Raw genomic sequence first — 19272 nt, forward strand, 5'->3', positions numbered from 1 at the left:
ATATTTCGCAAAAATCTGTTTTTCCTTATTTTTTGTTTCAAGTCTGACAAACTGCCGCTCGGAAAATGATATTTAAATAATCTAATTCCTCTGCAGTGACTATATTTCAGAAAAGTCTCGGCGACGAAACGCCGTCATAATTTATTATATTCCATATTTTAGTACTTAAATTGGAATTTAAACATCTAGATTTTTCTCCTGTTCAAGCTGCCAAATGCTATCTGCGTGAATAATTGTTTGTATTATTTACCCCTTTTCCGGTAAAAAATTGCAATTCCAATAAAGCGCGTGACAGAATTTATTTGCAATTAGTTAAACCTGAAAGGGTGGATTTTGTTCGAGTTTATTGGGCCGTGATGCAATTTGTTTTTATCTATTTTAGAGAATCCGTGTCTAATTTAGAAGACGATATAGTAATGTTTAAAGCTTTATGTATGATAATTTACTAGGATGTAATTTTATAAAGCGAATTGGAGGGCTATGAAATTAAATTTTACGAAATTGTAAGGTAATCCTGAGGGAATCGTCCAGAGCTTCGCTCCCGAATAGTAAAGTAAACCGAAAGAATTCCGACTCAGAGTCAATAAACAGACAACTATTTTTTACGCCAAGCAAGTTCTAATCTAAATAGGTTCTTAATCTCGGATGTCAAGTTGAAAAATTATTTTAGGTGTCGTTAAAATTAAATCAATCACGTGTATTTTACAAAGAAATCATGCACAAGCATCGAGTTTCATTACATTCAATCACCTTCCTGTTTTTTCTAGGCGGTGGTCTTTAATACGTTTTAATATACGTCTTTGGTGTCCAATTTCCACCGCCTTTTTATTGTTTGCTTTTACGTGGTTGAATTCTATTAAACATTAAAAGTTTTGTGCGCTTTGTTTGTTGGTTTTAGGTCAAACGCCCATTGTTGAAACCCATGTGAAGTGAATTCTCATGTTGGGTTAAACGACTACGTGTCGTTTTTTCAGGTATTGTAGTGACAAAATGGAGGTTTATAAATCATTTCGGTTTCGAGGGCGTTTACCCGAATTTTTCGAGGTTTAGAGAAATAATAAATTTCCGGGCAAGATGTAATTTCACCCACCACATGCTTGCTTAAATATAAATTAAGGCCCGCATTATTGCCAACTAATTGTACCTAAATGAGTAACTGGATTCGCAGCATCCGACTAAACGCGTTTCTTGTTTCATTTTTCGAGGGTTGAAAATTCTTCCCCTTCGCTGAAGAATTTCATAAATTTGTGGAATTGCTTCTGCAATATAATGCTACGGCCACTACACGCAAAGATGGAATCGATTTGGGGTATGGATTTTGGTGTGTATTAGCTGAAATATCTGTCAAGTGAAGAATTGACGACATGTTTTTTCCCTCTTTTCAATTTAGGGGTTGTTTCAGTTTTTAAATAACACTGTCACTTGATTATGTCATGATCTAATTTATTAGGAAACCTTTGAAATGTTTGTGACGCAGTATCTTGTGGACATAAAAGTAATTTAATCATCAGGGGGGTGAAAAGTAATATCAATTTACCCTTGAAGGGTTTCCTGTTATTCTTTCTCGAATCGTGACGAAATTATTAAATCAAATTTTCACTTTATTGACAGTACGAAAACTACAAACTAAAAGTAACTAGAATATCACAAATAAAAATGATACAAATGGGGTACCTACAATGAAAAATGGGTGAAACAATACAACAATAAATCATTCAAATTAGTGTTTGGAGCTGGTACCAAAGTGGTGGTCTCCAATGGACACACTGGAGTAGCTGTACCCCCCATGTCCTCCTCCTCCAATTCCGTGTCCTCCATCAAATCCTCCCCCATTTCCGCCTCCAACATTGACAGGTTCCGGCACTGGTACCTCAATAGTCTGTGGTACTCTTACAGGATAGGGTTGTGGAACACTGACCGGATAAGGCTGTGGTACTGGTACCTCTACCGGTACTTGATATGGTACTTGAATCGGGACTTGGACAGGTACTGGCACAGGTCGGGACACAGTTACAGTGTACGGACGTGGGACTTCAACGGGTCTTGGGACTGGATATGGTACTTGAACAGGTCGTGGCACTTCAACTTGGTACGGAGCTGGTACTGGTACTGGCACAGGCCTGGTGACTGTCACAGGATACGGTTGTGGTACCGGAACTGGTACTTGTTGACTGACTGTGCTTACAGTAGCGCCACGGCCAAGACCACCACCACCGTGTCCGCCGCCTCCATGTCCAAAACTCTCAATTCCACGCTTTTCCGTCTTCTTTTCATCAGCGAGACAAGTCGCAAACAACAGAAAAATTGCCTTTAAAAAGTATGATTATTTTTGGTATGGATGGATGAAACGGCGACTTACCACCAAAGACTTCATTTCTTGCAAACAGGAAACACTGATGATTTTTTAATCGGATTGTGTGATTTATACAATTTCTCCTACTCCACTAGAATTATCCCTGTTTTAACTTTCACATCCAGATGATCCTAAGAATTTGCACAAGGCTTCAAGCGTGGATAACTATCCGGTCATTTGTTGAATACATTAATTAGTGCACTAGACTGCAAAATTTGATATTACGCAAAAGTATATAGAGTATAAATTTATTCTAGACGAACAAAAATATCTATTTAACAGTTTAACTGTTTACTTATTGAATATTCATTTTGGTTACGACAGTACTGAATTTGTGAAAATACGAATTTTTTTGATTTAAGATATTAATCGATGTGGAGTGAAAAGAAAATTGTATCATTTTATATTTATGTAACAAGTCAGATAAATTATACATTTATCGGAATCCTTCCTTCTAGTCAATAGAGCACGACATTTATAGCTATTCATTGGAAATATATTTCTTAATGTTTCTTCACCTGTTGATGTGTATCTAAAACGAATTCTGTTTCTCTCAATTGCATCAATGTGTTTTTTCAATTGAAAGAATTTTATAAATCGTGGAGGAAAAGACACGTGATTTTCCCTACCTTTTCATTTTTATTTTTTTTGAACCACACTTCTTGTAATAAATTTGACATTTTCTCAGTAACGTCCTTTTTGTGGTTGCAATAACACTAAGGCTGTATGAGAAAATCCGGGATATAATTTTTAACTCTCACTGGGTCAGTACAGCCCGTAATAACTTTTTTCATAGCGAGTGAAAAACATTACTACCTAATAACAGAGTTTCGCGGTAACACATTTAATAAATTTTAAATAATTATCCCGGTTTTGGTCGATTAATCATCGGAATTAGTGACTTTCATTAAATTCTGCTTGTTATCTCTCGAATTCCGTTGTTTTACGAAATTTTACCCGCGAGTCTACTTAGAGTAATGCAAAAATAATTAGATTTCGGCTGAGTGCGAGGGATGCAGTGGTCGTCTATAGAAATAACAATTTAATGAGCGACTTCATGATTAAGTACCGCTGCTGATGGAAATGAAGAGTCGGGAAATTTACAAGTACAAATTATACAGCAGGGTTGTTGTTTGTGGGGGTGACTTTTTGACGCCTCGACAACGATCCTTAATGACGGCCGTCAAACGCAGGAAACATTTTATTTGCGAAGAGGCAAAGATAAGTAATCTGCAATTTTAATACGAGATTTCAAATTTGGCGAAACGACGATGGGAGGTCAGCCACAATTGCTTTCCGATGATTTACTTGAAATCTGATTAATTTTAACCGAATAAACTCCCGTTGACACAAACAGTGCTTTACAATTTAAACCGAATTAGTGCGCGTGCTGAAATAATAAAGCAATTATCGTCAATTATAATTAAAACACATTGATTTCTTCCCGGAAATCACTACCTGTTGCCTTTTTTTTCGATCACACACTTGTCAGAGAAAGTTGCTTTTTTGATTTATGACAAGACACATCATTTTTATGTCTTAAGCAGAACAAAGGAAGCTCAATATTAAACTCATAAATATGAAATTTTAAACTCAAATAATATATCAAACTTGCAAGGAGACAGACATTCCTTTAATAAAAGCGAATCAATAGTGTTGGAAAAATTCGCGACAAGAAACTTTACCCTCGTATGAAAATCATCTTTCTGGTCGTTGCGGTGATGTGAAAAAGAAAACGTGTTCGTAAGTTTTTCTGTGGTGATGACTCGCAACATGTGGTAAAACTGCGAGGAACGCTTTCATAATATTTTGGTAAAAGTTAAGCCAGTCACTAGCAGTAACACCATTAAGCTTGGAAAGGTATCAGCGAGTCTCGATATAAATGTTTATGGCAAAAAATGTTTCTGATGGAAAACTTTGAAAGTTTTTTCTTGTATAGCAGAGGCAGGTAGTGCACACCAATAACTCGCTGTATGTAACCTTAATTTAATAGAAAATTGGAAAATATAATATCGTTACTGAATTTTAATGAGTTGCGAAATTGAAGTAGTAACATGAGTTTTTGATCAGTCGGTGGTCAAAGCTTTTATTTCTTTGACTTTCGTGTCTGTTATTATCGATCTTTGTTATCTTTTATTCACCCTCTACCAATTTTAAGTTACTTCTTTTTATCACTCATAAATCAGCGAAATTCACTTACCCGAGTAACATTTTTTCACATAAAAAATTAGGTTCCTATTATTTTGTTTTATTTATGAGTTTATTTATTACCTGTACATCTATAAAATCTCATGTCACGTTTTTATATATTTTAGGTTTTACTCGTAAATATAGAAAGCAATTTGTTATTATCCGTTTTCTTCTATATTTTTTTTTATATATAAGTTTTTCATTCATATAGCTACATTTAAAATTTTATGACTCCCTTATTACGGTTCCTATATTTTATTTTTGTTTCTTTCCTGCATTCTCCGCTTTCGGTCGTTACGCTTTTCTTTCAAAATAAGCACCTTTTTCGCATTGAACTTGTTTGCACAGATTTGGATTTGTCTTAAAGCGAATATTTTTGTATTTGTGAGATTTGGCTAATAATAATTCTCTAATCGCGTTATCCCGGCTCAGAAAAAGTCGGTGGCAATCGGCTTATATAATATTTTAGAGTTGCGGTTAATCCCCGAGGGCAGTGTATTAATAGCCGGCGTCTGCGCCCCCCCGAAAACGCTAAATTCACCTACCAACCCCCGTAGGGCTAATCAACTGTTCGCCGCTATGTTCTAAACCGGAACAATTTCCCCATCGCTTTACCCAACCGGAAATATCCTGTGTTTAGGAAGTGTTAGTAATAGTATGCGACTTGTATATGACCGCCTGGAGGTAAGGTTTTACTTTGTTAAGGTTCTAATCGCCGTCTGTCACATCGTTTAAACGACATATTATTCTGATAGCGTCTTTGTATGACGCCGAGACCTTGATAATGGCGGAGGAACGGTCATATCATTGCACATACAATGCGAATCAAGACTAGGATTAATAACAACGGGGGTTTTAAATAAAAATGCAGTTGAATTAAATAGCGAGATTTAATGTTTTCTTTTCAACGTCTTATAAAGAATTGAGTCAATTTCTAACAGTTTATTAAACTTATGAGCTAATTTTGTTTTAGGCATTTTCAGGAGTTTTCGGTCGATTAGTTGGGAATGTTACGCATGTCTTACTTCAAGGAACAGCGATTACCATATTTTATATATTTATGACTGAATTATTTTTGTTTCATTCAACAAGGATTGACTGAATAATTCATAAATCATAAGGATTAACAGTAGAAAAATAGATTTTTTAAATGCTATTTCGTATATCTTTACATTTAAATAGCTTCAAATACCAGACGAAAACAATGTTCAGGATTTACCTATTAGGCCCAATTCTGGAATGCGAAAAATGTTTTCCCCGTGTTTTTCTCTTTTTGTGGGTATTACTACGTCGAGGTTATGGGTGTATTTCGGTTAATCTCGCGGGCGGTTGCGAATTAAGGTGTAAACCGAGAAGTAATAAAGTTTGGTTAAGCTTGACAAGGCAGATATTTCCCTCCCTTACAAAGTACCTGCATGTTCACTAAAATCACTTGATATATAACTTGGAGTGAGTTATTTATAGGCACGGGTAATGGTGATATCATGTCTCTAAGGATACTGGAAAATTTCAATGAAATCGCTTAATTGGACAATTTTAGTTACCCCTTCGAAAAACATAAATAACGCGAAAATTATTTCTCTTATCGTAAGATTTGCAGTCGATGTTTGCACAGGTTATATTCGCTGTTTTGAACGGAACGTGTCTCGAAAACTTAGTGGTTATATGGATAGATTCTTGGGGCTGTAGAGTGTACCATTATCATCCATCAAAAAAGGCCGGTCGTCGACATTTGCGACGAGGGGATGTCGAGTGCAAACTTAACAATGTTATGAATCTTTGGAATCTTATATTTCGATCATCTTTGATGGTAAATGTGGAACAAAATTCATGTTAGCACTCTTCAGGCTCAATTTTATATTAACCTAATGCCCTGATATTAAATTTGGCGTTCTTGGCACCGAAAGCGTGTTTATTGCAGCGGAAATGTTATATGATGGTTTTAGTAATTTTATATTAACCGCTTCACCACCTTCTTCACTCAAAATACACGGATTAGTTAAATGTGTTATTAATTATATATTTAGTTTCAGAATAAATTAATAGAAACCCACCACACAATTTTGTGGTGGTGTCGATATTTGATATCTGACGGTGACATTGAAAAACCCTAAAATTTACATTGTCATCATCTCGAATTTCACTCCACCCTCGAATAAAAAACCAACCTAAATATTTATATTGCTTACCTCGCACCCCCTTCAATATGCCTCGTAGCGATGATATCCCGTACGCGAGGGATAATATTAAAATGAAACTTTATTCTTGTTATGACACCATCAATATTCTTTTATTTTAGGTATGTTAATATCAACGATGCAATTTTCCGCACGATTTTCCACTCGATGCGCGCACTTGTATCGATTTCTGCCACCTACTATTCTTTCAGTGCAGCTAACTAATGTCTTTCGTACTTTAGCGACTTCTCTATTTTATTTCGTTTCTCCAGGCAAAGAAAAGATAAAATTGACTGCAGAAGACTTGAAATATAAAAATAAAATGTAATATGACAAAAATTTTGTTTTTCAAAATTTTTCTTTTTTTACGATTTAGTTAAATCACAAAAATACACTGGCCGCCAAAATTAACCGGACAACTAAAATTTTGCAATTTTTCACGTTGCAATATTTTTGTTATTCTTTGTCGGATTTCGACGAATTTTTGTTCGGCTTAAAGAAAAAACTTTGTAGATCATTGTAATTTAATTCAATAACATTTCTAATTTTCTCTTGTAGATGTTATACCTAAAAGACCAGAGCACTGTTTTTTACTTTTTTTATACTGTGCTGTAATGTGCAACAGAGGCAAAATGAAATTTTTACTTATATCAGATTATTGCCTGTTCTTTTCGGAATGAGGACCAATTTGTTTCAAAATTTTATCTTCTGGTGTCCCAGAGATACAAAGCATTAAAAAAGACGTCACTAAATATTCGTTCAGAAAGTAGGCTACATAAAAAGGTAGATAATCCTAAAATTATTGCTTATGTCACCAAAAGAGTACAATTACGTCTTTGAACACAAAAAATCTGAAAAACTTGGAACTTCAAAGGATTACAACAAGTAAAACGGTTAATTACAAGCGCCTATTTTGACGGTTTGGCACATTCTGCTTACTTAATAACAACATTTATTGAAATTGGAAATATAATGCTTTTTTTGAAGATTTATATCTCTCATGTCTCAAGAATTAAAATTATGGAAAATGCGGTACGTAATTCAGAAAAAAATGGGCAATAATCTGAAATCAGTAAAAACTTAAGTTTGTCTCTGTCGCACACCACAGCTCAGTATAAAAATAAATAAAAAAACAGTGCCTTCGTCTTTTGAGTATCACATTTAGAAGACAAAACTAGAAATGTTATTGAATTTAAGTACGATGATCTAGAAAGTTTTTTTCTTTAAGCCTAATAAAAATTTGTCGAAATCTGACAAAGAATAACAAAAATATTGTGAAAATGTGAAAAATCGCAAAATTTTAGTCCGGTTAATTTTTAAAGAGTGCTTTTGACCAGTAATTTAAAATTATTTCACTTCAATTTACGTTACTTTAGTGTCCAGTATTATTTATCTACAATTAAAAATAGGGATCGGGAAGTTACCGAGGGTGCCATTGAAATATTTAAAATTGTTTGACTCTCGCTGGCAATAAACTGAGAGCTTTGTCATGTTTATCTGTAATTTTTTTGTTGTATTTTTAAAATTTTGAAAAGTTGCTACATATTTATAAAGGACTGATAGAAAACAATGCGAAATGTGCGTTTTCGAGTGGAATCGAAAATGTGGTCAAATATTTTTTCCAGTTTGATGACTCATTGTTTTTATATTGTGGGTTGCCTATTTTCAGTAACACTGACTTGGGTGAACCCTCATTTGTTTCCATGCTGTGGTATTGTGTCCCCAAGGGATGATATTGAAATGAGAGTTTATTCTTATTATATTTTCATCTACATCGTTTTATTTTATCATGAATGATGTAATTTTGTCGTATATCCTGTCATGAATCATTTCGGGTTTATATATTCATAAAAAGGAGATTATGTGTGTGAATAGATGGATTTTTTTGGTCTGTAAACATGTGCTTTTTGGGATCAAGCTTTTTCTCTTTCGTTCGCTTTTCTTTCATTTATAATGGAACAGCAATTGATGATCGAAAGATGAAAACGACGGCGACAAGCTGAATTATAGATGACTTCCAAGGGGAAAAACTCTACGACATAATGGACATGGAATGATATTAAAAATTTCATTACATTTACCTGGAGCACATAATAAATGTTGTTATGGTTTATGAGTAACATGTTAAATATTTGATTTTGGAATTTCGTGGAGAGAGCGAAAGAAGTTGTAAAGTTTCAATGATCTCAATAAAAATTTACGTTTCCTCGTCTGTTTTAACCCCTTGACCGCTATAACAACCGGGGTTGGTAATTTGGGGCGTCCTAACTATATTCATAGCATATTTGCGAGTTACGACCGCATGCGACCGCCGCCTTTTGACGGGACACTTCGCGGAAGGGGATGCAAGGAAAGGGTCGTGTTGTATCCGCTTTGCCCCTGGATTCGCTTTGATGTGATGCGTTATTCCTGACACGTTCGTCATTTGGCGTCAGTGTCCTCTCCTTGTCGAGGGCTGCATCTCGAAAATGAGGCGGCGTCAGCTTGCAACCTAACAAAAGATCCAGAGAATCTCCGATAAAATCGCATTAAACCCCGTTTTTGCATTGTCCACTTGTTGAACCAAATCTTAATAAAGCGCTATTGATTTACTAATTGAATCATAAAGGGGTTGGGTCAAGTCAGGGTTGATGACACGTTGCCTTGGTCTGTACACGTGCTCAGATGAAATCCCGAACATCAGCAACATGGCGAAAAGGGGAGGGATTTTTCCAAAGGGTGCATAAAAATTCGGCGCCGACTACGTGGACAGAATGAGTTATTAGTGCTGAGAGGGTGCAATTTTTCCTATTGTCGATAATATCTGACGCTGTCATTACGGGTAAACACTTGACGGGAATATATTGACAAGTGATCATTAAGAGTCTTTTATAACCATTACGGTGTTAAATTGCTGACCAACTTTGATGACATTTTTACGGCTGGAAGTATACGACTTCGACCAACATTAGTTTTCTAGATGAAACACTCGCAACTTACACGAGGGTGTGAAACCAATAAACTTTATTTCTACTCTGATTTAATAACCAATTACGACTTGGTAGAGTATAATTATAATCAGTTCGTCGTGGTTTTGTTTATTTTTTTTATACGAACTTTGGTGAAAAATATATTTCTCTTCAATATTCGTGTATAAAATGAATGTTTTTTCGTATGCCAATGCCACTTGAATTTGAATAGTTTACTTCGCAACAAGTGTAAAAATTGAGTGTTTTATATACGAGACGTCGAAGTTTTTCATCTCAAACGAACCCTTTATATGTGCTGCATACAAAATTTTGTCAAGACGTCAAAAACTGAATGTTACATAGGAGTAAACAAATAAAATATAAAATAAGTAATAAAGAGATATAAAACAAAAATCTTTTACTTACTGTACCACCGTTTTCTTTTTTGTTGGAAGAACTCAATGAATGTTTTAAATAACATTAATAAAGAAATAGTGTTTGTAGAATTTAAATTAATTTTATATACAGGATGTTTTAGAACTCGCGCCCCAGAGAAAAAAAATTCAAGTAAGATAAGATACATGAATAAAATGTTTAAAAAGTTCTATCAAAAAATTTTGACATTTATTTTTTGATATTAGTGTATGTTTTTTCACAAATATTTAGTAAAGGTACAAAACCGTTGTCAATAAATGCCACAAATAAATAAACAGAGTTACAATACAGCTTCCTTATTTTCTCTTCTAATAACCTGAAAGAGTCAAAGTGCAAAATTTGGACACTAATTATAATTAAAAAATATCTTATACAAATTTTCAGTTGCAGTGCTACCAATAGAAACTTGAAAAAAAGTTATTTCGTATAATTTTTGTATCTTAGCCTAAAGTTGATTTTTTAAATATTTTTAGGACACCATGTGTAAAATTTAATTAAAAAACTTCTAAATTCACGAATGAGTGATGAAAAATTGTGTGAAAAATGGTAAATAATCATAGTTTTGCTTATACAGGGCTGTTTTTTAGGTTTACAGATTTTAGGACATACTGTATAAAAATCATTTTTTATTGATTAATCATTTATGCAGTTGTTTGTATATTTTTTGAGTCATAATTATGCTTTTTGGTCCAGCTAAGGTTGTTTTTTTATATTTTTGGATCACCATGTATAAAATTTAAATTCACGAATGATTTGATGGAAATTTGGTAATTTTCCTTCTAAATAATAAAGCGTTGCAGTTATTATACCAGTTTTAATGTGGCGTTTTTTAAACATACCGAAAACATAATCCAATTTCATTATTAAATTGAAACAATCCTATTGTTTATTCATCTTGTTTTGTTTATTGATAATAATTTTTTAAAACATATTTTGACGTCGAAAGTATATTTTTACCTTTCTGAATTAAATTTGCGAATACAATTCTGTATTTAATTATTCTTTGAAATTACAATCTAGTATTTGTGAAATTTACGTCCTAGCACACACATTCAAATATTTAAAATGGAAACTTTTCAAATAGAATAACGGTGAGTAACAGTTATTTCCTTCTGAAAAATAGCGCTCTTTCGGGATCTGAAGTAAAATGATATATTGGTGTTTAAATCACTCGTGTCAATGCTAATCTTATTAGGTTTCCTATATTGCCGTGTTTGAGGTAATCTTCTACGTAAAATATCGTCAACATCAATGGTAATAAATTCTAAAGGACTGTGAATTTATTTCATGAAATAAAACTCAAAAGTCACAGAGACGAGAAAAAATAACATTTCGTATCGACAACAGATCACTCACCAAGAAAATCTTCTTTGCATTTCCGATTCATATTTTTTCTGTAATGTCGTTTTATTTCAGCTTGCTTTCTGTCATTTTATTAAATTGTGTTGGCAGCAAAAACTTGGATGTGTGCTTAAAGTATAAAATAATTTTACGGTTCAATAATACGCAAAAATAACAATCAATGGAGTGAATGCAATACAGAAGAAAGAACTTTAAACAAACAATTCTCCAACAGTTGGTATTTCCTTTAAACATTCAGTGTTGTGTTTGGATTCGCACGGTTCGTTACACTGTAGAATAATAATATATAGTTTAAAACGAAGTTCTAACTCAACATGCACGTAACCGCACCACTTGTACCAACATTGAAATGTCCTTTTTCTCGATTTGTTTTCCCAAAGATACAAGAACACTGAATACGCATTCATTTCAACGAATTTTGTAAAGAAATTGGTCATCAAAATCTTCACTTTCCGTCAAATCAAAGAATCCATTCTAGGAAAGCATATCTTACGGATCATTAATTTTATTTAATACCCAAATCTTCTCCAACTTGATAAATCCAGCATTGGGTGTAAAATAAAAATGCACGATCAATCATTTGAATTAATTGGGTTATCGATTTAATTCTTCCGTGAGATAAAATTTTAGCCAGTTGCAAAGTTATTTGTAAAAACTGCTGAACGTTTACGAATTTGCCTGAAAAAATTTTTTTCATAGTAGAAAATATTGACAGGGAAAAGCGATTTGGCAAGAATTGAAATAATTCCAAATATTGATTTGAAGTAATTAAGTTTACATTTGGGGCGTTATCTCTGTTGGTATTTACATTGAGAATTAACCAGCGATTGTTGATAATGACAGCCACAAATCTTTAATTAAATAACACTCTCCAATTAATTCGTCTTTACAAAACTGAAATCGCCAAGCTCCAAATTGGGTTACAGGTGGTTTCATGGTTTATAAATTAATACCTGCAACTACACTTGTCTTGTTCCTGAATAAATTGTGACGCTTGTGCAATGAAATAAATGAAAATAGTTTACACAGATAAAATTGCTTTCGGGGCGTTTTTTGAACAGAAATTAGAGTTCGGTTTTCGGAGTAGTTATTTGCCAAGATCGCGATCAAATTTTGTAGATGGCAAGTAACATTTCCTTATTTAAAATTCTCCACGACGAATGCAAAGCAAGTCGGAAGCAGTAAATGAAACGAAGTAAAACAACTCTTCCCGAACTATAATCAAATTTTCTTGTAATTTGAATACAAATGCACTTTTTCAAAGGTTTTGTTTGAGTTCCATCTCAGTTGATTTCCATTACTGTTGTCCCGTCGGTTTGGGTTTAGTCCCGTCCTGCGTTAACTTTGTTTGTTGCATCCCCCGTTCTTGGGAAATGTGAAAAACATTGAAGGGAGAGACCGACGATCCGGACATTGCCCTTGGACGGTCCACTGGAGACGGGGCTGTTTTTATTGCTTACTTCCATGTGGTCTATTAGCTAAATCCACTATATTCAACTCCATACACGCGCAAACATATTATCGTTTGGTTTATGACCGAAAGTATTTTGCTCTAAATCCGTTGTTAATGGATTTTTGCGCGTCCATCGCTGTTTGTTGTTTTCTAGTTATCCGGTTTGTTTCTCTTTTTTCGCACGCGGTGCATTATTCAAAAGTGTCAAAACAGTCGGGTGTAGTTTAATGCATTTTTCATTCCCCTTCACGGGGGCAAAAACTGGAATAAAGGACAAAAATATGCACTTTTACTCGCACGATAAGGACGTTGCAAGACCCAATACACGGCCTTCAAGTTATGAGACACATTTATATGGAAATTCTCGTTTCACACCCTCCTATTGACATTCTTTAAATTTTGACGAATTTTGCAAACGTAAATCTTGCAGAATATTGCCATTTGTACTATTCTTTAATTCAACTTTATCGCGGGGAAATTTATTGTCATTTTTCCTTATATATTTTTACCGATTCAAATTATTCAAATCCTTGTAGCAATAATAGAAGAGATAGGCAGATATGACTGTGAATACACGAGTTTGTCATTTTCGTCTGTTTGTTCGCTTCCTTGGCTTGTAAATAATGAATGAAGAGGCTTTGACTCTCTGGCGCCTCCTACATAATTCAGAGGTCTTTTGTCTGAACTCCTGCTGCAATTACCTAAGCTACATCTGCGAACGGTCATCGTTTTAGATTATGGCGATAAGATTTTTTCCTTTCTTCGTATGCTAATCCTTGCCATATGGATGGAGGTTGCGATCAATAAACGCTAAACTCGAGTGAGTGTTGAGGACTCTTCAAGAGGCAATTTGTGGCCCATTTAAAATGAGATATACGACTGGATAGGGAGCTTTTATCTGCATCTATTGAAATTGATACTGAATTGTTAGTGCCCATTTTTTTTAATTGTATCGCTCGTCTCACATAAGGTTTAAATATGCGAAAATTTTTGTTACAGTAATTATTAACAATTTTTTTAGCAACTAATTAATGTCGTGTTAAGGACATGGAAAATTATTTCTTAATAATTACATTGTTTAATTTGGGAATAATAAGTAGTCAGATGTGCTCTTCCAATGTGTGATTACATAATGGTATACATGCTGTTCCGGCTAAACCCCACATTAGAAGTATTCGGAGTTTTAACAGTAATATTTATCTAAAATTTTGTTTATAGCCATAATCGGTTAAGTTAATCTACTCACTGAAAATATTTTCAAGATGGAGGCACTTCATGTTACACCGGAAGTTGATATCAACTTCGTTATTTTAAATAGAAAGTAATTTTGTATGGCATTTTTGGATACTCAAGTGATTTTGAGAGAGTTTTTGTTAGCCTTCCCTACACCTAAGTTTAACCGTTTTTGAAATATTTAGACCTTCATAAAAAAAATTGTGTTTGAATCTTCCTATTCAAAAATCGATAACTCTATCATTTTTTATTATGTTGAAACCGTATTTGGGTATACAAGAGAGAAAGGTTAGATTTTTTTCTTTCGTGTATTTATAATTGGAGAAAAAATACGATTTCAAAATAATTAAATATGGTAGAGTTATCGATTTTTGTAGAGGAAGATGCAAATTAAAAAAAATTTAATAAAGTCTAAATTTTTCAAAAACGTTTAATTTAGGTCTGGTAAAAACTCTCTCAAAATCACTTGAGCAATCCAAAAACGCAATGAAAACATAACTTTGTATTTAAAATAACGAAGTTGCAATCTTGAAAATATTTTCGTTGAGCAGGACCTAAACAACTATGGTCATAATCAAAAATTTAGATAAATATCATTGTTAAAACTCTCAGTACCTACTTTTAATGTGGGGTTTAGCCGGAACAGCCTGTATTTTTTAATAACTTCAGAAGCTTTTGATATTTGGTGATTATCATTGCGGCCTTTTAGTTTTCTGAAAATTCCCAGTTGGTTCAATATACCCGCCTCTCCTCTACAGTTGAAAACAGAAGCACAAAGTTCGGTCATATTTTGACAAACTCTCTCGTTGCAACTAACTTCTCTTCCCTTGAGATTCCCTCTGTGTGAACGCCACATGTTCTCCATATCATAAACAAGTTGCTTTACAATTCGGAAAACTAGTATTAAAAATATTGGCAAAGTTGTATAAAGGGCCCACACGCAGTCACGTTCTTGTAAAGTAATCAACTCAATATACGGGGAGCCACAACTCATCTCTGCGTTGCAGCCTAATAGAGAGCGACTGAGTTCGTGACAAGTGACTCTAATAACACCGGACGCACCCCCAATTTGCTCGGTTTCCATGTGCTGAAAACTCCCTTCTTCAAATGGGTTTTCATGCATTGTTGTCGGGTTGCGTTTTCCTTTAATTAGCACCGCTTGATGAAAAAACAATTTAACTCAACGATCGGAACGTAAATTTGAAACGGGTCAGGGGGAAGTGGATATGCCGTGTCACGAATGTGAGTCTTGAAATGAGCAAGATCACGTATGGGGTGATGGTTGCTGGTGGAACAGTTACAGCAGTTGGAGAGCGTGTAATGGGAGCGTTACTAACTGTAGTTTTTGTTTAAAGGGGCTTTTTCGAGCTGAGCGGAAACAAATTAGGTTGTAAGAAATCGGACAGTTTATTTCTGTTACGATGATGGGTTTGCTGGAATTTTGTGGGTTTTAATCTCGGCGTTGAGTCGAGCACAACTTTTTTAATTAGATGTTTTTGAGTGAATTTTTATGCCGATTTGTTGCTCTGGTTTTCAACAAATTACCAACGATTTGTTTACTTTGATTTTCTAAAAGTGTAATGTATCCTAATTATTCAAAGGTTTCGTAAATCTTGCATATTTTTGGTTTCGTATTAAAGTGATGTATTCAGATTCCTTACAATGTAATTAATTTTTTACCTAATATATTTGAGTCTTCTTTGATGATTTCTAAATTTGCCTTGAAGCTCCTCGGCGAATTTGCTTTGCGGTTGCTGTTTATTCATTGAGCCACCCTCTTTTTTACTGCTTATTTATTATTTAGTGGTTTCAAGATTCACAGAAAACCATAAGAAGTTGTCACAAACAGTTTCAAGTTTTCAGGGTACAAATTTCCTGAAGTTGAAATTGGTTGTTTCTAAGTAAAATTGCAACAAAGCAAAGTGGACCAACATTTTATTGGTTTGTATGTTATTTTCCTTTAATCTTTTTTGCAAAACTTTACAGCAACTTGGAGGTGGTTTTAGTTTACTCATTCTATCGTTTGCCAAGTTGAAACTTTATAGCGCTAAATAAAATTTGTCACTTTGATCTTATATTTTCCACATAACTGTGTCATTTGAGACCGTGAGTGGAAAAGTTGGAAAGTACAAAACAAAGTATTTGTTTACGAATTTTCCAATTTCCTGTCTATTCCCTAAACCGTTTATATCGTGTCATTGATTAGATAAAGTCTAGATTGGTATACAAAGGCCTCCCGTAGTTCCAAGGAAACTTTCTAGAGTCTCTTTTTCAGCTGCCACCTAAATGGCTAACAAGTTTTCTTTTCCAATAAACAGGCGTATTTAAAACTAATCTTAAAAGTTTTTTTTAGTTTGAGAACGAAAATTGTTGAGAATTTGTTGAATAAACTTCAGTGCAACTTAAAACTGATTAATAATTCATCAGGTGCAGTGGAGTTAAGTTGACGATGAACATAATTAAGGAGTTTTAATTGTTTGCGTCAAAAGTCTCTTTGTACGTAGTTGAAATGAAACCGAGGAAAAGGAATCTAACCCTAATGACATCTTTCCTATTCTGGCTCTGCGTTACACAGGAATGCAATTTTGGCAAGCACGTGGTCGCCATATTTTCACTTTGTGATAAAATTTAATTGAATCAGTTTTGCGATTGAAATGAAATTTAGCGTCTTTGACACAAGACGTCTTGGGTCAATTAGTGCCATCTGCATCTGTAATAACAACATTATTATTAAGACCAGTGTCAGGGTTGAAACTGCCAAGTCTAGTATCACTTAGACGCACTCACTTGCGCCTAAGGGTCATTTCGTCGCGAGAATGCACGGAAGGGCATTCCAAGTGCACCCCTATGACTAGTTAGTCGAGGGCGCTAGAAAATAACACCTCACCGGCCGACAAACGTGACCCTGCGGGTCTCCCCCCAAAATTGTTATTTTAGTAGGCACTCCGGTTATGCACAGAATAACTTTTAATACGAGCTTCCATTACATTGAATGGAATTGTTGAGGGAGTTTAGCGCTGTCTCGATGAGCGCCCTGTTTCTTCACTTTATTGCCGTTTTCACGTCGACAGCCACGCAATTCATCCTCATCAAAGCTGCACATGTGACCTCTTTTATAGTTCAAGACGAATTGTGTTGCTGAATGTTTAATTAGTGATTAATGCGAGCAAAATTGCACATCTTTCATTCGTAAATTGCTGCAGCAAATCGATTTTAACTTCAACACCTCTAAAATGCAATTTATCAGGAACCGGATACGTTGATCGGATGGACGGTAACGTTCCACGAAGTTTAAGTATCTGTTAACAGAAGAGAAATCCGGGAATTTGGTGAGGTGAAAATTCCGAAAAAAGTTAATTAAAAATCAGGCGAGGGGATAAAGAAAATCACGTGAAAAATTAAAAAGGTCGGTTTTTAAAGTACGTATTTTCATTTGAGACATGGTAACAGCTTGAATAATCGAATATGAATTCCAGTTTTAAAAGCTAACATTTTTGCAGATTTGCAATAGGTTTTCTATTTCAGATACGCGTGTTTCAACTTCAGCAAAAGGGAATTAGAGTTATTTTCCTCTCGAGAGAAATCAGGACTAAATATTATAGTGTTTTTACTTCACTTTTAATATAACAAGTGCAATATTGCGATGGTTATTGCTTTTCATACATATTTCAATAAAATTCGTCATTCAGCTACAAATGTGAATAAAACAGGTAGAAGAATAAAACATGTTAGAACATTTCATTCAGAAAAGTGATGTGTTTGTTATTACTACATTTGTAGTAGTAAAAAAAGTACGGTATATACTACTCTCAAATATGTTAGAACGTACCAATTAGGTGATTAATTTTACTCATACAAGTGTAGATTTTACTAATAAAAAGTATAGGTATAATTTACTACTACAAACAGTAAGCTAAACTATATTTTTTTGAGTAAATTTTACGCAAAAATTGAATAGTAAATTCAACTGCAATGTAATTGTGGGGTTTACTACTACAATTAGTTAATTTCAATTATAACTACAATGTAGCTGTAAGATTTACCACTGCAAAATGTAAAATGTAACGCTTGTTAGATCTCCCGCTTTAAATAATACAACCCTCATAGTGGTGGTGGGCCAGTGGTAAGGTCCAGTTGAAGACGCGCGATTGACAATTGATTCATTTCAAGCTAATATAAATATAAGACTTCTTAAGGGCCGTTGTCCACACTGATTATTCTAATGTAACAATGGAGTGAAGTGCTTGTGAAATTTAGTTCAAAGTTTCAATTTGTGTTTAGAATTTCCAAGAGTTAATTCCGGTGTTTCATGGTAAGTAATTTTTTAGTATACCTAGTAGTATACCTATAAGAACTGCTGTAAGTGATTGATTGTTGTTATTTTTATATCACTGAGGTAGAAACCGTTTGGAAAATTATATTTGAAATGTACACTGTTTTAATTAGATTGTAATTATTTTATATTTTATTTTTCATAGATTTATAACCGAAGGATTTAACAAACACTTCCATGGGTATGAAGTGACCGAAACTAATGAGATGGATGTCGTAGACATAGGCAATTTATATAGTCCTGTATTCTGTACCTTAGTTAATAAAAAAAGTTTAAATTTAGTTATTCCACCCTTTTAAATAAACTCCACACTTTTAAATAAACTTATTAATTATTATATAGTAGTATAATGTACCTAGTTTTTTGTTCATTAGTAATTAGGTAATTGTAAGTGTAAAATGTTGTACATATTTTAATTTATACTTGGTTCACATATTTATTTTTTGTAAATTGTACTTTTTTGTATCTGTTTTTTAAATAAAATACTAATATAATCACTCTGTATCATTATCATCTACAGTACACTATAGTGGTATCTACATAAAAAGAATACTACATTCTACTTTATAAAATGTAATTTATTCTTCCTTAAGTTGTTAAACTGACGCTCTTTCATAGTTGGAATTAGCGTTACATAAGGATCTGAAATACAAAAATGCAGGTTGATTTGACACATCATATAACGTTAAATTTTGCTATATGTGTAGTGGTAAAATTTACTAAAAGAACATAACGTAAAAATAACAACTTGTAGATGTAATAATCACCAATTTACAAAAACTATTTTG

General features: G+C 33.8%; 2 protein-coding genes across 4 annotated transcripts in view; one reads left to right on the plus strand and one right to left on the minus strand.

Annotated features, from left to right (window-relative positions):
* Positions 1-19272, plus strand: part of LOC123005794 (fasciclin-2) — a 63907-nt gene that overhangs the window by 9095 nt on the left and 35540 nt on the right. The gene's annotated exons all lie outside the window — the stretch shown is intronic.
* LOC123005797 (tetra-peptide repeat homeobox protein 1-like) lies at positions 1584-2483 on the minus strand. Its single transcript, XM_044399768.1, has 2 exons — positions 2360-2483; positions 1584-2308 (listed from the first exon to the last, which is right to left on the minus strand). Exons 1-2 carry the CDS (start codon positions 2372-2374, stop codon positions 1721-1723), a joined length of 603 nt encoding a protein of 200 aa, XP_044255703.1. The 5' UTR covers positions 2375-2483; the 3' UTR covers positions 1584-1720.

This window comes from Tribolium madens, unplaced genomic scaffold (genome assembly GCF_015345945.1).
Source record: "Tribolium madens isolate multiple individuals breed KSU strain unplaced genomic scaffold, Tmad_KSU_1.1 Scaffold_20;HRSCAF=117;Tcas5.2_LG4, whole genome shotgun sequence".
Taxonomy (NCBI): Eukaryota; Metazoa; Arthropoda; class Insecta; order Coleoptera; family Tenebrionidae; genus Tribolium; species Tribolium madens.